We start from the raw sequence: 23,441 nt of genomic DNA, 5'->3' as shown, positions 1-23,441 counted from the left end.
CATTGCAATTGATACGATAAAGGTAAAAGTGATACAATAAAGGAAAAGATACGACAAAGAATAAAGTGTTGTTTAAAAAAACAGCTGCTAGAATAACTTTATTAAATCAAAATAAAAATTTAATATTGAATGTAATGTGTCATAACTCGATCGAAAAAAAAATATTATTGCAACACATTTTTTATACCCACTATTAATTTTTTTATTGGTGATGTATATATCATACATGTACATGTATATTTTATTTTATGCGGAATTTATTTCATTTTTTTAATGACATTTAAACAAATTGAATAAATTAATAAGGTAATAATTTCATATTTAGTTTTGTTTCTATTAATGAATAAAATAATTGTGATAACATAATGAATAAAATAACAAATCAGATTCTTATAAGTGTCGAAGAAATAATAATTAGTAATACCTTTCCCTCTTTTTTTTTATCGCAAAAGAAATTTTCCACTACTGGGATTTCTGTTGCCCGGTTTACCCAATAGCCCCAAAAGGGGAAGACTTTCCCTACCTCCGGGGAGAGGCGAGGGGAGTGCTGGATTCTATGCGCGCATATCGCACGCGATAATGCCCGCATAGCCTACCGGCTAAAACTCCTGCGGATGTCCCTCACGGCGCCTGTTGGAGGGGAACCCCGGGAAACGTTGATTTTTTGGGGTCCTCCAGCGCCTGGCCCATGTTTGGGCTTCTATCCAGAAAGCGCTTTCGCGTTTTCCCGCTCAGTTGAGCTGTCTATTGATGCTGCGGCGGAATGGGGGACATCATCCCAAAACCCGCCGCTCCTCCATCAAGGGTGGTCTATAGTGCGGGCGCGTGGTAAACCCCACCCGCGCGCCCGCATCTTTCCCTCTAACGAGAAAAGATCGAACAAAAAGATCTTTGTGTCACAAGAAAACACGATACGAAATATTTGTACAAATATCCAGTTCCAGTTTATAATATTCCATATTTAATTTGCACATATATACTTTAACATTTAATATGTAATAATAATCTTACATGTAACATGTAGTCTAACATGTACTTAACATGTAATAATAATTATTAGATTCTTAATTCTTAGATTCCTTATTTTTGTACATATTATACTAATTAATATAGATATACGCTAATTAATTACAGACACACACCATAAAAATATAATGTATTTGCCGGTGCAGAATTCTTTATTTTTCCCATGTAACAATCGAGATCAATATTGTATCGCTTCATAAACTTGTATAAATAATTTCTTTTTATTTTTTCACTACGCTTTATAATGATTTAAATTATTTGACAATAATTTTGACTTCTACACATATAATTTTCTACAAATAGCAATATACATTCGTTTATAACTATTAATACTTTAATTTATTCGACGGAATGTAATATTTATTGGTCACACACACAGACGATATATCTTATACTAAAATTCTTCATAAAAATTATAGCTAACTTTACTATTATTAATTATTAATGTTTTATGTTCAAATTATAATTCTTTTTTTTGTGCATGATTAAATATAAATGTTTTTTTTTAAATAGAATTTTATTCGCGAAACAGAAATTTATTTGTGCGACATTATCATAAATTGTGTCAAGTAAGCGTGTCACTTTAGTATAATAAATATAATCCAAATATTAACAATTTTAATTATTCGTAACTGGAATATGAAAATTTTTACTACTTTTTGCTTCGAATGTCACGATTAAATATATCAGCAATATCAGCGATTCAATCTGAATCTCGAATTGTAAGAAAATGCCATTAAAATATAAATTTATTTAATCGATATTAAATAACAGAATTATTTTATATTAAATATATACAATATATACAATAATGAAAAATATGACGTTGTTATCGTGTTTAAGTAACTAATCTATCGTGTACTGTTGATTCTGTTGTCGAGATTCGTTGATTCCTTGACGTTGATGACTCGTCAATACCATTTGGATACGCTGATAGAGTGATAGTAGTTTCTTGCTCTTTAATCGGAGTCGTAGATCGTATATCAGCCGGCATGATAGAGAGGCGCTGCACACTTCGTTCGCGACGAGAATCACCCATGTACCTTTTTGAACTGACCAGTGAAAAGCTCTGCCCGCCTCGTCCGCGCGAACTTAGATCTGACGATCGTCGATGTCGTCTCCGCATTCTCTCCGTGGCGCAACACAAGTATCTGACGCAAGTTAAAATTGTTTAGATATGGTCAGTCAACTGAGCGTATCGATTAAGCTATTGTTAGTTTCGGTCAAAATGGAAGGAGCGCGGTTAAATTTAGCCTGATTTTTCGTTAGCCGAAAATACCAATTTTTTGCAGATTATTGAAGCTAATAACACGTAGATTAAGAATATATAACTCCATAAACTTAAGCCTCTTGTGATTTTGAAACAAAATGACCCAAAAGAGTTTCAATTTTCTCAGATGACCTCACGTTTTTGTTTCTTCCCCCTTAGTCTCTAACTTCCTGATGGAGACATCGTGACTGCTCATCAAGTTCTCATGGGAAATGAATTATGAAGTGGTTTCTCGTTACTTTCCTCATGTAGGTAGGGGAGGGGAGGAGGAGAGATTTTTTGCGTGGCGCTATTTTTATTGGAATTGGAACTCTTTTAGGCTATTTTGCTCCAAAACCATAAAAGGCTCAAGTTTATAAGCTACGTATTCTAAATCTGTGTGTTATTAGCTTTTATTAATCCACAAAAAAATTGGCATTTTCGACTAATGAAAAATCAGACTAAAAACCTATATAAAATTGGCAGCACTCTTTTGAAAGGTTTTCACTTACGGTTTAAGAAAAGAAAAAGAAGATTTTGAATTATTTAAGTGAGCTATGATGTGTTACATTTTTAATACAAAGACATAACTAGAGAAAAAAATTCATTAATTTCTTAAAGTTATTTTTGCAAGAAGTTACTATTCGTAATCCGCAACGTTTGACAGAGTTAATCGATTTGTCGCTGCTATGATAGATATTACAACTTTAAATTTACCTGTCAAAGTACTTTCTAAAAGTACCGCTCACGAAGTAGAGAGCGATTGGGTTGATGCAACTATTGGTGTAAGCAAGGCAAAAACCCAAGATACGAAAGTAGTGCCAAAATGCATTGTAATCCTCTAGCGCAGTTGGATGGATATAAAACCACAGCATGAAAACGTGTTGTGGTAAAAAACAAACAGCAAACACAATGACGAAAGCCATCACCATCTTTGCCACCTTTTTACGGGCCTGTATTTGCCTTACCTAAAATACAGTGAACATTAATATCCGCACAAAAAATACACAATGTTTACTGTATAAACTAACTCGAGACTAAAACAATGTAGTAAATCTTGAACTGATATTGCGCACGGATGATAAGACAGAATTTAGAAATAAAGATAGAAATAGATAGATATATATATCTATATCATAAATAGGAAAAGAGGATTTAAATTTTGATGAAACGTCTTAGTATTTTCGCATATAATTAAATTGTAATTAAATGTATGCGAGTTACCTGGCCTTGTACTTCGCCGAGTATATTTCTCGTACTGCGTATAAGATGTCTGGCCATCAATATATAGAAAACGGCGATGATGCTGAGAGGTATAACATAATAGATGAAGAAGCGACATATTAGTATCATTTTTGGATAGTTTGGTCCAAATTCCTCAGGAAACGGATAACAGGCCTGCAATTATATGACATATATGTGGTGTGTGTGTATGTGTTCTATATGTATATATCAAAATTATTAGGTTTTTACTACACAACTTATAAAATAGACAAATAGAGAAGTACATCATTTGTATTAACAATTTACATATAGCTGTCAGTGACAAATTTAAAGGCTAGATCTAAAACAGGATTAGTTACGAGCAGGATAATCCAACTTACGTAAAAGCTTATGTTTTCATTGACCTGGAAGAACCTGAGATACGAAAAGGAAGCCGGAATCGCGCATATTATGGCCAAAACCCAAATTAGTCCCGCAACAATCGCAGTGAAGCGTGTTGCTCGTCTTCCACTACCTGAAATAAATAATCAGATAATTTAATTACAATACTTTATTTCTTATTCTTATTTCTTAAGAATACAAGTTTTATTTGTTTTTATAAAAAATATTCTATTTTATTTAATAATTGGTATTGAGAAAGATATCTGTTATCGTTATAGTTTTATACCTGTCACGTGCAATTTTCTCATTGGATCTACAATTGCGAAGAATCGGTCCGCTGACAGCGCAGTTAATGTAAAAACCGAAACTCCAATCGATATGTCCTTAGCGCATTCGGAAAGTTTACACAATGCTAAACCGAAAGGCCAGGAGTCCAAGATGTATACCGTAAAGGTGAACGGTATGCATGTCACTATTACCTATAACAGAATGCAATGGGAAATTAGATTCGATTACAACTAAAAGCTCGATGTAGATTTTATTCAATTTATATCGTCAATCATCTGTTAAGTTAAAACCTCAAATCGAAATCTGATATTTGAGTAGTCCGTACTGTGACAGAACAGACCGCATTCGTCGATACCAGATTTTCTTGTTAAAAAGCGGCAAATATCTGTCATTGTAAGTTTGTGTAAGCTCATCGCGACACGTACCACATGTAACATTGACGAGATTGTGTAAGCTACTTGTTTGACAAAAAACGAGCATTTTAGACTCTTGGACGGCCAATCATCGAACAGGGAAGCTGTCGTCTGAAATTCCGGGATTGCAGCTATAAGAGCTGGTTAATATTAGAGGCTAAGAACCGTCTTCAGGTCGCGTTAACACTGTATTGTTTGGTATGCATGATGTTACCAAGTGCACTAAATCTGATAATAAACTAACACTTGCTGTCCATTGCAAATGCAAAATGTTATATATATATATATATATATATATATATATATATATAACATTTGTATGTATATATATGTATAACATTTTGCATTTGCAATGGACAGCAAGTGTTAGTTTATTATCAGATTTAGTGCACTTGGTTACATCAGGTAGAAGAGCAAAATCGATCGGTTTCAGTATGACGTCGGTATAGATACATACAGTAGCGTGAGTCGATTCTCGCACCGTCGCTTCACGGCGAATCCTATGTAATGTGGATAGTTCGACTCACGCCTCTCAGCCATGCATACCAAACAATACAGTGTTAACGCGACCTGAAGGCGGTTCTTAGCCTCTAATATTAACCAGCTCTTATATCTGCAATCCTGGAATTTCAGATAACAGCTTCCCTGTTCGATGATTGGCCGTCCCTGAGTTTAAAACGCTCCTTTTTTTTTGTCACACAAACAAGTAGCTTACACGATCTCGTCAATGTTACATGTGGTACGCGTCGCGATGAGCTTACACGAACTTACAATGACAGATATTTGCCGCTTTTTAACGAGAAAATCTGGATTGACGGATGCGGTCTGTTCTGTCACAGTACAAACTGATCAAATATCAGATTTCGATTTGAGATTTTAACTTAACAGATGGTTGACGATATAAATTGAATAAAATGCAGTTTATATGTGTATATAAAAATATGTTACGTACTAATAAATCCCCCAACGCCAGCGAGAGGACGTACGTATTAGGTACGTTTCTCATATTTCTGTGTCGAAGGATCGTAAGAGCCAGTACGCCATTTCCAGTGAGGCCGATTATCAGGATAAAAAAAAAGATGATTGGTACAAAATACGTTTCTGGCCGCTCGCTGAACGGTATATATTTTTCTTCCTCGCTAATATCTTTTGTAGTATTTGCAAAGTCACTGGCTTCCGTGTAATTTGTTATTAATGCCAATGGAGTTAATCCTGTTGTTATCATAAACATTGTAATCGAGGAGGATGGCGAGGCACTTGTCGCATATGGCCACGACATAGCTATTCCGTTCCGATTCAAGCACTTCTTTGCCGCTAATGATTCTCTTTACATTTTGATCTTTCTTATTCGTTATCCAAATAGAGCCTCCAACGTCAATGACAGTTACATGCACTAGCTGTAAAATGAAAAGAAATTAATGATTTTTATGTACAGAAAGCTTGAAACTAATTTATTTATTATTGGTTTATGTTCTGCTAACGCTAAAAAGCTTTATTTTCAATATATAAGCACATAAAAGAGACAATGTTCAAAGTATTATGTTAAAAACACGAAATAACATCATCGATAATAATGTGAATAAATAACGTTAAATACTCCAGAATCGGACATTTATTAAATTGACTGTGTGATTATAATCCTTATAATATTATAATTAAAATTATAAACTCTGGTATTGATTATAATATCTGACGTGATGTTGCAATTTATTACTACTTAATGTATTTTGTGTTGAACGCATAAAACATCAGATATTCCAAGTGTTTTATACACATACAAATAATGTACATATTTAAAACTTAACAGATAATAAATGAGACCAAATGGCATAATATATCTTTCACGTTTTATTCTTTTTAATTTTTTCTCTGCAACATTTTGTACTTTTTGCATATTGAAAGCACATAGTTTGTTAGCTATAAAAAGCAATATTTATTTAAAAATTACAAGATAATAATATTTTATTAGAAATATAAGTTTTTTTGAGAAATATCTAATGAATTAATTGATCCTCTCATCTAGGTAGAATTGCACATGATATGAGATATATATGTCTGGATATTAAGACAAAAAAAGAAAAAATACACACATGAAAAGCAATATTTCAAAATTAACATATTTTACATTTTTAAATTAACATTTACATTTTAAATTACATTTTTAAATTAACATATTTATTAATCCATTTTAATTAATATATTTATTAAAATCCTTCTTTATCACATATTTATTCTTACATGTATTAAGTGGTTTTTGAATTTGTTCTTTTGATTAATTAATACCATATTTATTTCTTCTTTATTTTTTCTAGTTTTTTTTTTAATTGGTAAGTTTATGTAGATCTTTTTACATGTTGTTGTTTTTTTATATATAAATTTAATCTTTTAAAAAATCTTCTTATTTGTGCTAATATCAAAATTAGATTTCTTTGGAACACATATTTAAACCAGAATATAAAAATTTGAAAATTTTGGTAAAATGTAATTAAATAAATACAGTTTTTACAATTGTAATAAAGTACTTAGAATTCTATACATATGAATAATGTAAGACAGTTTACGTGACTGTAAAAATTTACTTTTATTATTACTTATTATTACTTATATTAAATACTAAACTAAACTAATATTATTAAATTTATTTATATTATCAAAAGTTCAACTATAACAATATGTATCCATAATTATCGCTTGCAAACGAATGCAATTTGGATGACACGTGTCAGAAATGAACTCGTGAATTTCTCATTTGCTTTATCGTCTTAAAAAGTTTTTAGAAACTAATCAAAATCTAAATCAACTTTTGACAACTTGTTCCTGTAATCAGCTTTATATCCTTTAAATCCTTATTGGTAGATCGTATTTCGCGCCTGTGAAGTAAAGTGAACTACATAAAGTGAGCTCACAAAGTTGTTTGTGAACGTATTACTCGTAGTGCTCTTTTGAAATTTGTGATCCTGTAAGCACTTTACAGATCGTCGCAATTTTCGATATAGTTTTAAATGTTAAATGAGTGCCGTTACAGCATTTCACGAATCACGGGCATATATCGTTAACCTTTAATCGATTACCAAATATTTCACATAGGAGATATGCCATTGGCTATTGTGCAGGAATATCAGTCAAGCAATGATAAGGTTAATCCTCCGATACGGATTGACAAATTGCTAACTGAACCTTTTGTACAATGTTGTGTTTCAATGTATTACGGCTGTTTCTCTTGATAAAAAAAAGTTGATAAGTCTAACAATAAGATGGAAGACTGAAACAAAATTTACAATAAATTTTAATAAAAGCTAAAATAATAATTATCCTTACAAAGAAATATCAATTATTACAAATAAATTACGAGATGTAGAGTAGAATTATTATTGATTAGGATCGATAAATCATAGCTATATATATGTTTTGCTTCAAAAAGTTCAATTGGCCATGGGCCACGCTATTCTCCGTGTTTTGCTTCACTATATCATTCCCCATTTTTGACCTGTCTTTGCCATGCCATTGTAAACTCTGAGCTTTAGCTTTAGAAAGGATAACTATGACGTAAAGATGGCGAGTTGTGCAAAAAAATAACGTAACAAAAGCAAAAAGGCTTTGTATCAAACATCAATCAGAAATGTTTCCCCCGCATTCATGTGAATCTTTGAATATATATTTATATATATTAAGTAGTTATATTTAACGTTGACATTTCACGAACTTGTTCCACAAAAGCGATGTGACATTAAACATAACTCATCGGATACTGTACATATACACTGTTTCGTTCATGAGTGACAGTGTAGTAGTGTACGGATGAAGGGATTTATAACTTGCCTGCCATAAATCCGATCTAAATTTAAAGGCTGTAAACAAGACTAAGAAGAGTAGGATAAAATAGGATTAGGATCTATGTACCGGCAAATGTACCACTTAAGAGAGTGCCAAAATATTTCGTCGTCTGTAGCGTTAGTGTGTAACTATAATAGCGAATTTGGTTGGACGCACCAATGCGCACTCAGTGCACATTAACGCCATCGTACACCAATTAACCTAAAGTGTATGCTTAATACATAAATGTATTAAAACAGAATAAATTACTTTTACTTCGCCAGTCAAATAATAAACAACAATGGAAATATTAATTGACTCTACTGGCCATTATAATCGCCAAGACAATATAATGGCCAGTAGAGTCGATTAATATTTCCATTGTTGTTTATTATTTGACTGGCAAAGTAAAAGTGATTTATTCTGTTTGAATATACACCTTTGACTTAAACATTTTCGCTGTTTCCATCTTATATATTATGTCTATTAAAAATAATTTACTACGCCAACCAAAATTGTGTTTCAAGTCTGACGATTTCTTTGGCGCACAGTTACTATGGTTGGAATAATATTGTTTAGTTTAATACAGCTTATTGCGATAAATATTACCACATGCCTCACTGGTCGAATTGGTACGACACTCTTCACGAAATGAGGGAGGTTTCATGCAGGTTCAAACCCTGGCTGAGGTAATATTTCTCGCAAGAAATTTAATTATTTAAATGAGATGCTTATATATAAGTATCAAAGATTACATCAATTTATATTGATTAAAAAAGCGTCTTGACGATAATCGAACCAAATCGTGGTCGTATTGTCTTGGCGATTATAATGGCCAGTAGAGTCGATTAATATTTCCATTGTTATAAATGGATTAAGTCACGAAATCCTCAATATTCTTTATTGTACTATTTGGTAAAATATATATTAGGCATTTTATCAGTCGAAATATTTGCATTTTACTTTAAATATTAGAGATTAAATCAGTGTACAACCACTTTAATGTGCATTGAGTGCGCACTGGTGCGTCCAACCGAATTCGTTATAAATAACAAGCAAAATATACAATCGGAAATATGAAACCACATCTTCTTCGAAGTTAGAACTTGAAGAAGCCTTAGGTACGAGATTAATAAAACATTATCGCTCCAAAAATTAAAAATTATTCTTCAATAATTTAGTCTTCACCCTCACTTATGTATACACATATTTTTTCATTGATTCGTAAAAAATGTAGCAGAAATTAAGATGAGGCAAACTCAGCGGATTCGATTCCATTGGAGCATATATGATTTGGCAACATTCCAGTAGTTGTATTGCTGATTCTAATGTATAATACTTATGGATGGATTAGAAAAAGAAAGAGCAGCAGATAGTAGCAAACTGCATGCGTGCTATGATAAAATCTCGCGAGTAGAGAAACTAGCTCTCTAATTCTTACATCGAGCACATTGCATACCTAATGTAGATCCATGAAAGCAATGCATTGTGTATAGGCCTATTGATAATATTACATCTCGTTTGGATACAAATTTCTATGATTATTACATATTAATGATGTTTTCACGACTAATGACACAGTTTACATGCGTATTGAACGCGCGATATACTTCTTTTTCTTTTTAGCTTTAGTTATTCCTAGATATCAGTTTGAAAGAAATTACTTTCTCTATCTGTCATCCGTGATTGCAACCGAATCATTGGAGAAAAATCAGTAATCGAAAAAAAGCGCTACTCGACTTTATGACGCTTGTAAAAAAATGGATGACTGAGCACACTTGCAATGATTCTGAAAATATGCCGCGCTCATGTGTAGATATAAGACCTACGAAAAAATTAATAAAAAAATTAATCAAAAATTAATTTAAAAAACGCCGCTCTAGAAATGCCGAAGTTTTTGTTTAAATTTTAATGCTGTACTTGCGATAAATAATCCATGGCTTCCACGCTTTTTATTTGGAGCATAGGAAAATGTTTGTACGTATGTGTAGGCGTTTTCATCAGAGGAGCGATATTTTCTGTTTTTGCGCGTTTGATTAAATTTTCTATTTCCGTTACCCGTCACTCTATAATCTTCGCTTCTCATTAATTTATCTTTTCCCGACAACTCCACTCTTGAGAATAAAATAATTGGTGCAATGGTAAATGTGACTTTCTGCATTGGCATTTTTCATTGTAATTATAATTCTAAAAATATTTGCATACCTTATATTAACATCAATTTATACGTCAATTTCAAAGAAAATGTAGGGCAAGGATATTTATTTGTACAGCCGCTCTAGAAGAGACGTAATGCAAGGGATCTTGACATGGTCTAATCACATTTCAGACGACTGCACGACTTACGAATACGACTTTAAATTTGAGATGGAAAAAAGTTTGAGAACTCTTCTTTTTGTACAAATAGCTCACAATTGAATAATTATTTAGATTTTTTTATTTAAAACGTTAAATAAAATAGTATATATTTCCTTACATATAGTAAATAATTTCTTAGAGATAATTCAGTAATTGAATACAAAATATATCAAATAAATTAACATACCGCATGAATAAGATTTCTATAGTACTATATTTATAGTACTATATTTTCTCACGGATAAAATAATTTTTCCCGACAGTCGTGGAATATCTGTCGTTGTCGTATTTCTTTCCGAGAACGAAGAACACTTCCACGTGTAAAACGCGAAATCTCGGCTAGTGTCGTAAACATTTTAACGGCCTATGACGAGATTCATTTTAACCGTTTCCCTCTTGGAGAGTATCATGGACCAAATGATGGCTGTTAATTGGGTTGAGAAAATAATCAAATTCAGACACATGGCCTGACGAATTTGCGGTAGGTTGGACTGCCTTCATTGCCGTTTACCCTATAGCGATCAATCATTATTGGAAGTTACATTTCCGTTTACGCTCTAACTCACGAATACAATGTCTACATTTTGTTATCATATTTATAATGCAGAAAAAAATGTTATCGCAATACTAAATGTACTGTGATGTCAACACATCGCGGTATTGAATTAATATTGATATGCTTTCTGCACTCTGCTCACATTATGACATTTATTCGATAATACAGATTTCCGCTCAAGGCTATACTTCGAAAACATTTTTCCTTCTTTTTTAAGATGATATATTGATGATTGGTTCTGCGAAATAGATTATTGCAATTCCATATTGTGTTTTATTTCTTGTTAGCCATTTGCTATTTCTATACGATAAACGTATGCTTATTTTAAGAAAACATAGAAAGGAGTAGAATAATTGTTAAAAAAAATAGTGAGTTATTAGATTATTGTTATATTGAACCGAATGTTTTTTCTGCGAAGACATTAGACAGATTTGCCGTGTGCCGCGCCGTATTGTTCGAACTCGCTCTCGATCGATACGAGGGCTAAAAGAAATTTCTTTTCGTCAGCCCTGAGGGTGATTTCCCTCCATTTACGATCTACCTGACCTCGTAATAACTCAAGTATACCCATACTGTCGCAGGTGGCAAGCCGACGCCGTATTGGCGGTTTCCGTAACTTTTGTAAGTGAAAAAGTTCATGCATTGAAGTTTAATTAACCCTACAATTAAGGAGTGTTAATGATGTAGACAGAATTTTGTTCGGGCATCGAACTTGTTTTAATCGAGTATTGATAGAAAGATATGCACAACAAACAGCACAAAAATATATAAAGAAAGCATATGCAATTCTGTTAGATATTAATAAAAGTATATTCTTCGACAAATTGTTAGTAAGAATTTATTTGATATACGACGGGTAAGAAAAGTATTTTTACACCTTGTTTATTCTGGGATAATGTATATATGTCTTACACGTCAAATTTTTCTTTTCTATATAGCAGTACGAATTCTTATTCTTATGACAATTGATTTAAAAAATGTCAGCTTTGTTTTATCAGAAAAATTATATTATTAAGAAAAAAAATCGATTTTTAACATTATAATATTGTTCTTTATTGTTAAATAATTGTGGTTTTCTAGAAAAATTCTTATTTTAATGGACTTTATGGAAAGACAGAAAATCATGTCAACCGTCCTACACAAGCGCCTGACTCGGTATTTTACCTAGGCATCACATGTGTACAAGTGACACACATACCAAGTGATTAATCTGTAAATTTAATCACAATTTTAAATAGTATTGCATATCAGAGTTTAGCCAATCCAAAAGTGCCCGTGAACGATACTGCGTTGAGTATGTCGAATGAGAAATTACAAGAATTTATATTGCTAATATCTCTAGAGGAGGAAATTTACAGTTTAATTTACAGTTTAAAGAGCTTTTTGACAAGCAATTTATAAAAATTAAATCGTACATCGTAGCAATTACCAGAATTCAAGCCTTTCGGTTTTTTTTTCCAAGATAAAGTTTCAGTTTGTCGATTTAGTTACAATGTTTTTTTTTTTTACGGAACTGGATATTTTTAAATGTTTTTTATATCCCATGCATGTGAATGTATGCCAGATGGCCCCGTCGACAGATATTAGATCGTATAAATCTTTTTCTCAACTAGACACTACACAATTATCAACTAGACACTAGACAAACTTAGAACAAAATTTTAATAGCACCTATTAAAGTTATTAATAACAATTTGTATATGCGCATAAAATAATATTTAAATATCGCAAATATTTTAAATAATTGGCAGCTAATTACTTGCAAAAATGTTGGAACCGTTATTTTCGAATTTAACAGAATATTATGATTTGGATTATATGTATATATTCGATCAATATATGCAGTCATTCATAATTTAGAGTCATGATAAGGATTGATGTTCTCTCGTCGGATTTGTTCGGATGTAATATTTACCAGGAAATGTTTAAGATAGTACCTGAAAATATATTCTCACTAAGTGAATACCAAATATCGTGACCAAATGCATGCGTCAAATATCCGTGCGATCGTATATTCGAGTGCTTCCGAACACGTACGCAAATTCATTCGTGCGTTCTAAATGTCACAGCACATATTGCTGAATGCATATATTCGCTTGTACGCATCATCGCGATGTATATGTCTCGTAGGTGTGGACTAATAAATGCATTTCGGACTTATCACGGATGCGTGTAACATCCGAATGACCAATGGCTATTTCCCTACACCACGGCGCGTAAACGTGCACATCCCGCTATGAAATATTTATGCCGACATTAATCGGTGATGTTAATTGAGCAGTATTTATCGAGTATACACGGCGCGTGCAATCCAGTTTATCAATGGTACGGTCTAGTTCATAAATTAAATCGTTTCGATCACTAACAATAGATACCACACATAGCGAGTAAGAAATATAGGTACGTTAATATTAAAGTCAATTGAAAATACATCATACATGATCGCGATATAGGCATTGTGAGGTAAAGAGAGACTGCGAATCAGAATTCATAATCCCGTGAAGCGATAAGACTTTGATGTAGCTACTTTCATATAAAATATGTAGCGAGCAAAGTGTTAGCTCAAGATATTTGAGAAAAGAGGAAGTGAGGCCATTATCACGTTTTGAATATATTGTCGAATATAGGGGAGACCGGGATTGGTAGGCTATAGGGGCAGGTAGACTATAAAGTCCGTATCAGACTACGCATTGGGATTGGGATTGGATTGATATATATTTAATCAGTTGTTAATAACTTTACATAAATGCGCTCCCGATCGCGCCGAAATTTATCGTAGAAACAAGCATTCCTTCCCTTCAATTGCGCTAGACGCGACGTCACGGTCACATGTTGTTACAAAATGATAGGTTTATTGAAAAGTTGACTACAAAAGTAAATTTTTTTTCTCAAAAATTTTTTGTTTTTACACTTTATGTAGCTACAAAAGAATAAATGTCATAGCACTATTTTAGAATTTGTTAGACAAGTGATTGGAATCAGTTTTGTTTAGATCCATAAATATTTAAAGATTAGGTAAAGGATTGAAATAAAAATGGCTGTTTGCGGCAGGTTGACTTTTAATTTACTTTCCTACAAATGTAAAAATTATGTTTGGTTATAGGACGAAAACAATGAGTGACTTAAAAACAATCTTTTTGCTTCCTCATAGAGGAAGCTTTGTTTTATATAATGTTTTTGTTTTTAATGTAGAAGAATTGTCAGAATTGTTATTTTGTTTTTAGAAAAAAATAAATTTTTATATTTTACTTTAAAATTACTTTTTATGATGATTATTTTAGAATTTAATTCTACGTGAACGTGACAATGATATTCTTTTTATATATGTATTTTATTAAAAATTAAAAAACTGAAAAACTGGCCTACCCCCCCCCACAGCCCCAATCTTCCCTACATACTTTATCGTGTGCATGCGAATAATTGCTTTTGTCGTAACAGTAATTGCGGAAATATTTTATATAGGGAGGGGGGCGCTTTCAAAACTTTGAGAGATCAATGCTTACATTATAATTAACATACTAATATTAAATTCCATGAACTTGAGATAGACATATTGCTTGTGCTGTTCTCTCAATCGGTTTTCCCAGCGCTGACAAATATTGTTTCTCAATACAATAATGCCAAAAACAATACACCGTATTACATACGCGGTACGATGATAGATTTCTCTTGCATAATTTGACTAATTAATGTTGCAAGCATCAATGTAAACAAAAGCTAAAGAATGTTTTACGAAGGTCATAATTGCTAATTAAGCAAGCTTCAATTCAAATACTTGTTAAAACATCCATTTGAAGCGAGATAGAAAATAAGATTATGTCATTCATCCTTATCCCTGACGTATCTTGCTTTAATATTCAACATTTTACACCATTATATAAAAAGCATTTGCACAAACTATCTTATCTGAAATAATTTTACATAAAGCAAAAAGATATTATTGGAAAATATTCCTGTCAGAGTGCATTTTTTCTTTGCATTGGAACATTTAATAAAGTGCATTAGTAATATGATTTTTCCTTCTAGGTAGAAGTTATTATAAACAAACTTGATTATTTTGGGCGGTAAAAAATTGAAGAAAAACAATAATTTAAAAGAATAAAACGATCCGTTATAATATGTGTATGATCGGAGAATTTATACGTTTTACATATTAAATCGTTATCATCCTTAAGAGGCTATAGAATTATCTTCTATCTCAGGAGAGTTCTTTAAATTATTTCTTGAAATAATTATGATCCTTTAAATTATTTGTTGGAATTAAATAAATTATAACATGAAGGGTAAGCTGATCCACCCGTGATATACGATCAAATTCGATATCTCTTTTATCTATACTAATAAAATATTTTTAAACGTTATTCTTTTAATATAATTCAATTCCTTTCAATATGTCTAAAAAAAATACGGTTCTAAAGAAAGAGAACTAAAATTATATTCCTTTTTTTAGAGATATCCCTATTATGTCTTTGCATATTATAAATATCTTCATAGACTTTATATTTTTCAAATTAGTGTTATAAAGCTAGCAATTTATTTTGTCCCAGAGGCGATACAAGCGTAATTAAGCGAAGCTAGAATTCCAGAGAAGTTTTCATAAAATATTACTCATTTAAATTACGTGACAAACATGATAGTAATGTTATATACATAAACTAATGTTAACAGAAACAGCAAGTGTACTCATAATCGGATTACATTCTCATTCTGCTTTCTTGTTATCTCTTCGAAGGCAAATTTTCCAAGCCGCTCACCAGAATTGTCGCTGCTCGTTTATTGATTTATATTTCTGCAATAGACAACGACGTTCATGCATTCATGAAGCTGCTACATAATAAGGACTTGCATAATTAGAGTTAAAGATTGAGATATAAAGATTCTACGTTAATCGTGTCTCTCTTACAGTAATTAAAAACTTCATTACGTTTTTTATATTACAGCATCTTGCTACAAAAAGATCATAAGTGCAACAAGTATGCATAATTACAAGGGTTTTAGTATTTATATAAAGTCTTAATACGTTCCATGCTGACACAGGTCCTTTGACATAGTTCCTTTTTAAAACCTTGTCTCAAATATTTTCCTGTTATTTTTTCCGGTTACTCACAATATAAAAGAAGAAAATAAAACTTTATACAAGCACATTTATGTATTTGCATTGGAGCGTACGAATATTATGCTGCGACCGGAAATTTAATTTTAGAAAAAAAATATCCATAGATTTATTGACAAATTTTGAGATAAAACTCGCGATCAAAAATTTATTTAAAAATATAAAAATATAAAAATTTATACTAATAAAATATAAAACTTACTTGTCTACTAGTAATATGTCTACTAGTAAGTCTACACTGAGAGAAATGTTTTGTTGAGTTTGGTTGTTGCAACAAAACATTTCTCTCAGTGTACTAGTATATTAATAAGGAAAAAGAATTATTACTAAAACGTAGAAGTATCAAACCATTTACCTCGACAAATTAGAGACTTGTTGAAGAATTAGGTTCTAATGGTAAAAATTTTACAAAAAAAATTTTGGAATTAGCTGTATATATTTTGTATATTGCCATAAGTATTACATAATAAAACATAAAATATAAATAAATTTATGAAGTTTTTGCTTGAGAAAAAACCAGAGAAAATAACCACGTATCATTTGCATATTTTTTGTATCGCGTATACTTTTCTTCTATATAAGAATCTAATTATGTAGTAATGTAGTACGCATGATATAAATGTAAAAGTGCAAACTATAAAAGATGAAACTAATGTATATCTGTGTACACACACATACATACATACTACACATAAAGAATGTGATAATTTTATTGTAAAATAAGTTTTATTATCTACTGCTTAAATACACACACACATACGCGCGCGCGCGTGCATGCGTATACACGAAAACTAACTCTCTTTAAGATAAAATTGTCACTTTGTTTAAAAATAATAATTTTTATACAATTTTTAAAGTTTTTTTTACAAACATTTGCACGTCTATTTTTACCTCTAATGCAAAATGCTTAAAATAATTAAGTTAGATACGAGAGTTGTGTATTGCCATTAAAAGTGATACCCGGCTCATTGCCACGAATAAAATGAACGGTTTAATTAGAAGTGAAATGCGTTTCGCGTCCGACGTAAAAAAAATCGACATAAACCACGTGGATGAGAACTAGCAATAGAAAATAGTGTCTGTCATTGGCACAATGTGGTTTTAATAATTGCTCTCCTGCGGCAACCGTCACATCGACTTTAATCTATTCGCACAGTGTAACCAAGAGCATAGGTCAGGCATATAAACCATTGAGTGTAAATTTCTCTCTCAAAGGGACTAGCGTAATTCTCCTTCTCCTCTTCGCTAGCATCTGCTGTCATAGGGCATAGGGGCTACTATAAAAGTAAAAAAATACTTGCTTTTTTTTGCCGTTATGTCTTGTGTTATCCTTTAGATATCCTTTAAAACATCTATCTACCCACTCTTCGCATTATCACGTCAGGAATAATGTCGCGATAAAAGTTTTCATGGCCTCGACGGCACGTGTTCAAGCTATGCTGATTAAAAGTATTATTTCTGTAATAAGACATCCATGTCTAGACATGTATAACCTAAGTTTTCTGATGTTTTGACGAGCTCGTAGCATTTTAGTAGCTCAAAATAAAGGACACATATGTACTTTATTGTAGAGTTAGGGATCAAAATAACAGTTATTGTGGAGACTATAGGAGTGTCGTGTATAATCCTAAACATGTGACGACAAAACTCATAAAATATATATACATATAAAAGAAAATTTGATTAAAAATTTTTTTAGTATTAAAAGCATTTTATATTATAACTATATCGCTCATTTGTTACAACAACGACATGATTTAAAAAACAAAGTCAGTGAATAAGTTTAAATGTTTTAAATCATTAAAATTTTGTAATATTGTTTTTAAATATGATTTTTGTGTAATAATAACTAATTGTAAAAGAATAAAAGTATCTCTCTAGCTTTGTATTAGCTTTGTATTAGCTTTTTATTCAATATATTGAATTTTCTTTCATTCTTTAGCAAACAATTAAAAAATGACAATTTTTTTTAATTATGTCGTTGTAGCAAATAAGCGATATATGACTTTAAATCTTACAAACAAATTTAAATTACTTTAAAATTTAAAATTAAAAAGTTTTGAATAACATAAATATATAAAATAGCATTTTTAAAAATAAAAATAAATTTAAAAATAAAAAATGTTTTTATCTTTTTGCTTTCTCGTAGAGGAAGCTTTGTTTCATTGTTTAAAATAATATCTATACTAATTTCTAAAGAAATATAATTTGGTACAAACATAAGTATTTTAAATGTTTTTTAAAACACTTCAGAGAAGAAATAATTGTTCCTTCTTTTCAGATAACTATTATATAATTTTTTCAAGAAATAAAATAAGATTTTTTTGCAAATTGATAACTTAATAATTTTTACACGTATATTTAACTTGATTATTTTGAACGCAAATATTTGAAACAAAATCTGCATATGTATCAAATGCACAGCAAAATTAAAGATTAAGTCTAGAAACTGCATGAGAGAGCACTGCAACATATTAATGGCTTACGAGCTTTTTCATTGCCAGTCTGTCAATTTGCCTTTATTTATTACTGCCTTTTTCGCTGTATGTTCTATTTACCTCTGAATTTTACATACTCTTACATGATTAAAGTTAGATGTAATTTATCTTCTATATAATAAATAAAGTAACTTTTGCATAACTTTTATACTAGATTTCATTGTTTCGAGCGTTATTGCTTTATTCTATTTATAAATATTATAATGTAAAATTTATAATATTTTAAATATCTATATTACAGTAAATCTGACAAATTAAAATATTGCAGTCCAATAAAGGAAAAATAATTTTAATTGCATTTAATGAATGACAGATATAAATATGTTAATATTAATTTCATGATAATTATAATTTGCTGTAGCGATATCGATACAGTAGTATATAGTATTAAATTCTCTAGCTTGTGTGAATAAAAAATAAAAAATAAAATTTAATTAATACAAATGTTAAATTATTTAATTGTTTTTGTTTTATATAATGTATATTTGTCCATTATCTTCTATTGCATATTATATTCATATAATATTCTGTATATAATATCTCATAATTAAACATTTATAATTTACTAGCTTAAACTACTCGGCGTTGCCCGGGTTCCTTTTATCTGGAACAACTGTATTTGCGATAATGCGAAAATTAAACAATAACATATTGAAATTAGTTCATAATGATATATGTATAATTTTAACTTTATATAGTATTTCTCTTTGTTCTACCGTACTAATTGTAAGTATATATAACATGTAAGTAGATAGATAGAATAGAAGATGCACTAAACTAAATTACCACATGAAATCAGGGACATAGAGTAGAATGCCTAGATTTCATGGTAGCCTATATTTTGCGCAGAGGTCTAGAGAATAGCTATTAGTAACTATGCCAAAATTGGTCCAGATTGGTCAAAGAATTTAGGAATGTACAGAGAACATACATGCAGGCATACAGACATTCTATTTCATACATATAGAAGATTTTATATATATATAGAAAATAAATAATAATATTATATCCACATAAATTTTAGAGGCAAAAATTAATTTTAATATTGATGTTTTTCATAAACAAATGCAATGAACAACACTCGTATGTATCAAGTTAAAGAAAAATAACTTACAATTAGAGAAACAGTTTTACGTTGTGTAAATATTTCTTTCTTTATCCTTCGTTCCGGCAATACATTATTGAAAGTTCGAAGTATGTTTTGTACTATAAGGTTTTGTTCTTGATATTTGACGTTATAATATATTGTTTAAAAATATATATACATATATACATATATACGTTATCAGAATTTTTAATTCTTCTGAATTTATATTTTCTCTCTTTTATTTTTAATGTTATAATTTTAATATATATTAAAATTAATACAATTAATGATAACATGAAAAATTAACGATCAAACTGAAAAGAAATAAAAATATAATTATGCATTGAAATTACATTATAATCAAACAGATTAAATTATAAAAAAGTATTATTTTGAAATTTATTGTCAAAATTGTTTTGTTAATATTGTTGCTTTAAAATAAAATTTCTTTAATCTAACATAATTAACGAAAAGTAAGTAAATTGCGATCTCTTAAGGAATAATTTTATATTATTATTTCATTCCTTCGCAATTTTATATTATTATTAAACAAGTTTCTTAAACTTTTACTTAAATTTCAACTTTGTAATTATAAGATATTAATAATAAATAAAGTAGATTATTAAATTACAAAGAAGGATAAGATATATACATATTAGGGGTATTCAAATAAGTTAGAGTTTAACGGTTTGACAGGTTATGTCGGGTTAAAGTTGGGTAAAAAGTTAATTTTTACACTTTTAACCCAAAGATTAATGTGATAGGTTAATGAGTTACTTATGTATTTTGCATAACCTTAAAGAGTAGCGCGCCCAAAGTTAATTAATTAACTTTTTACTCGACTTTAACCCGACATAATCTGTCAAACCGTTAAACTTTAACTTATTTGAATACCTCTATTGTTATAAAAAGAATCGGTTTAAATATAAAATATACTTAAAGTAACTTTTAATTCTTCATTTATTGTCTTTCTACGTAGTAGATTAAAAAACCTTTTCCACTTTTATAAAAGTATGAAAACTTTAGACAAGGATTACAGTTCAATGGAAATGGTGTTTTACATGCTGTGTGATGATTTGATAAATAATGCATTATTAACTTTTAATTGCTTAAACAATTGATGTGCATTTATTTAAATTGCATATTTTACAAACAAGAGAAAATTAGTAATTTTATTACGCTAGTTTACATTTGCTTAATACAAGCCGTTTAAACATGTCATGTAAAAAAAAATCCATGCAGCAAAACATCATTATCCGTATCTCAATGCTACTGTGTGCTCGTTTAATCCTCTTAAGTATTTGTTATTTGTAGAGGAAGATTAATTGTCTAGAGTAATTAATTTTTTTTTCCAATTTCTTATTCTGTCAAGTATACGACAGTAAATAAGTTACTTAAATTCTATATTACAAACAATTAAAATATATCGTATATTGTGCAGCATTATTAAATAAGTGTTTTTTTTTCTAATTCTAATGTAATACTTAATAGGAGCGAAATTATTTATATAAATAGTCAAGATATAATTTATAGAATAGAATTGAATTTAAATTGTTTTTTTTCTAGTACAGTGTAAATTTTGATTCTACAGTTTTCTATCTTTTTCTTTCAAATAATACGTGATGAAAATAACAATAGCGGAGATCCATCTGAAACTTATACGCCGTGGGAAAGTCACAAAATATTAATTCAATATTTAATATACATTTTTACGAGTGTAATAAAAGTGCTTTTTATGTGCATCGATCCGTCTTAATATGATTCTCGTATTAATTTTATTTTTTATTATTATACAACATAACATATGTATCTATCATACGTCAAGTTTAGTATTGCATAATTATATTTTTTTCCATAAAAATATCAAGCTTTTAAATCTCAAGTTTATGTGTATTTGCTTCCTATATTTTTATATATTTTAATTCTGTTTTTTAATAATAAGGATTTTTATCCTTTTTTACTGTAATCTTACACAGATTGCCATCATCAAATTACTAAATATTTATGTTAATTTAGCGTTAGCATTTATTTAAAGGGTAAACGTTATCATAAAACTTTATAATTGGAAATTTTTTCATAAAACTATGAATGTGCAAAGCCGGTTGTTGAGAATTATATTTTCAAACTAGGAGCTGTGATGTTTATCATATGCTACCACTAGATATCAATAACTATAAACGAGTAAAGCAATAGAGATTTTTTATTTAATTGCACAAAGTGATTCTATCACTTTTTATAATTATTTAAAAGAATAATGTTTAAATTCCTAAACTGTTGACTTAATACACATGCAGTAAAATTGTGAGATGTATAAAACTATGCTATATGTTATAAGTGCTTTGATCAAATATTTAATCGTATATAGGCACGCATCACTGTTAAATGGATTGCTCTAAATAAATAAAATGTAAATCCAAAATCGTGTGAGAAAAACAAATTTTTTTATTTCTTTGATTTCGGCACAAAACGTGCTATAATACATTAAAGTACAGATAAAAATAAAAACTTGCGTAATTATTACATATTAGGTACATAAAAAAGTAAATTATTCCTATATTTTTTTCTTTTTCAGTTAAATATTTTATTATTATAAAATGCAACAGAATCTGCATACATTTATTCTAAAGAGCAAATCACGTGACGGCCGGACATTTTGATAGAACAGTGCCTCGCGCTGTGATGGATCTAATGCATAAATCAGATTCCATAATACTAAAATTCGCATTACTAACTAAAAAGGATGGCAGGAATTTTGAAGATTGAAAACGCAAATGAAATCAGCCGGCGAAATAAAAGATCTGTAATCTTTAAAGTAATTACACTAATAACACGATGATACAACCGTAAAAAATACAAGATAATATTTAAATTTTTGAAACTGAATTAATTTTTAAACGTTTACCTCTCTTTTCATTGACTAGAGAAAGAATTCAAATTCCAGAAATCTGTCGAGGCATGTTTGTATATTCAAATTGATTTCGTGAATTCTATGTGACTGTAGAATCCATTCCGCGAATTTAAGAGAGTTTATTGGAATATATCATGCATGTGCTACCAACTGAACAGATTCCGAACTTTTATTGAGGACTATCGTTTGCGAATTTGGAATAATGTGCGCTCATATATGACCAACGTTTGAGCCAATATATTACTTAAAAAAAAAACAAGTAGAATGCAATCCGAAGCGGAACGAATGATAAAGAGACTAATTTAAAGTCAGTTTTACAATTAGAAAGTAAATTATTGAAGTTAAAACGCAATATAAATATTGCGTGAAAAATATTATTGTCGATTTTGTATCAATAACGATCAGCAAAAACATTGTTTCCGCAATAACACACAATATATTTAGAAACGATAACTCTTCTTATACTGTCTTGCCATAAAGGTATTGTCAGCAACTTAGAATTCATAACGGTTCATGCTATCATCAAC

General features: G+C 30.1%; 1 protein-coding gene across 2 annotated transcripts in view; it reads right to left on the bottom strand.

Moving 5' to 3' along the window:
* Positions 1 to 1,552: 1,552 nt before the first annotated feature.
* Positions 1,553 to 23,441, bottom strand: part of LOC112466115 (neuropeptide CCHamide-1 receptor-like) — a 64,009-nt gene continuing 42,120 nt past the window's right edge. For both annotated transcript variants that reach the window (XM_025034011.1, XM_025034012.1), the window contains 6 exons: positions 5,534 to 5,978; positions 4,167 to 4,359; positions 3,880 to 4,013; positions 3,500 to 3,673; positions 2,993 to 3,243; positions 1,553 to 2,177 (listed from right to left, as the gene is read on the bottom strand). In XM_025034011.1, coding sequence (XP_024889779.1) covers positions 1,865 to 2,177; positions 2,993 to 3,243; positions 3,500 to 3,673; positions 3,880 to 4,013; positions 4,167 to 4,359; positions 5,534 to 5,860 — 1,392 coding nt within the window. In that variant the 5' untranslated portion in view covers positions 5,861 to 5,978 and the 3' untranslated portion in view covers positions 1,553 to 1,864. The remainder of the gene's footprint in view (positions 2,178 to 2,992; positions 3,244 to 3,499; positions 3,674 to 3,879; positions 4,014 to 4,166; positions 4,360 to 5,533; positions 5,979 to 23,441) is intronic.

The sequence above is a fragment of the Temnothorax curvispinosus genome, unplaced genomic scaffold (assembly GCF_003070985.1).
Source record: "Temnothorax curvispinosus isolate PA1 unplaced genomic scaffold, ASM307098v1 QBEX01015898.1, whole genome shotgun sequence".
In the NCBI taxonomy this organism is placed as follows: Eukaryota; Metazoa; Arthropoda; class Insecta; order Hymenoptera; family Formicidae; genus Temnothorax; species Temnothorax curvispinosus.
This window is presented reverse-complemented; position numbering and strand designations above follow the sequence as displayed.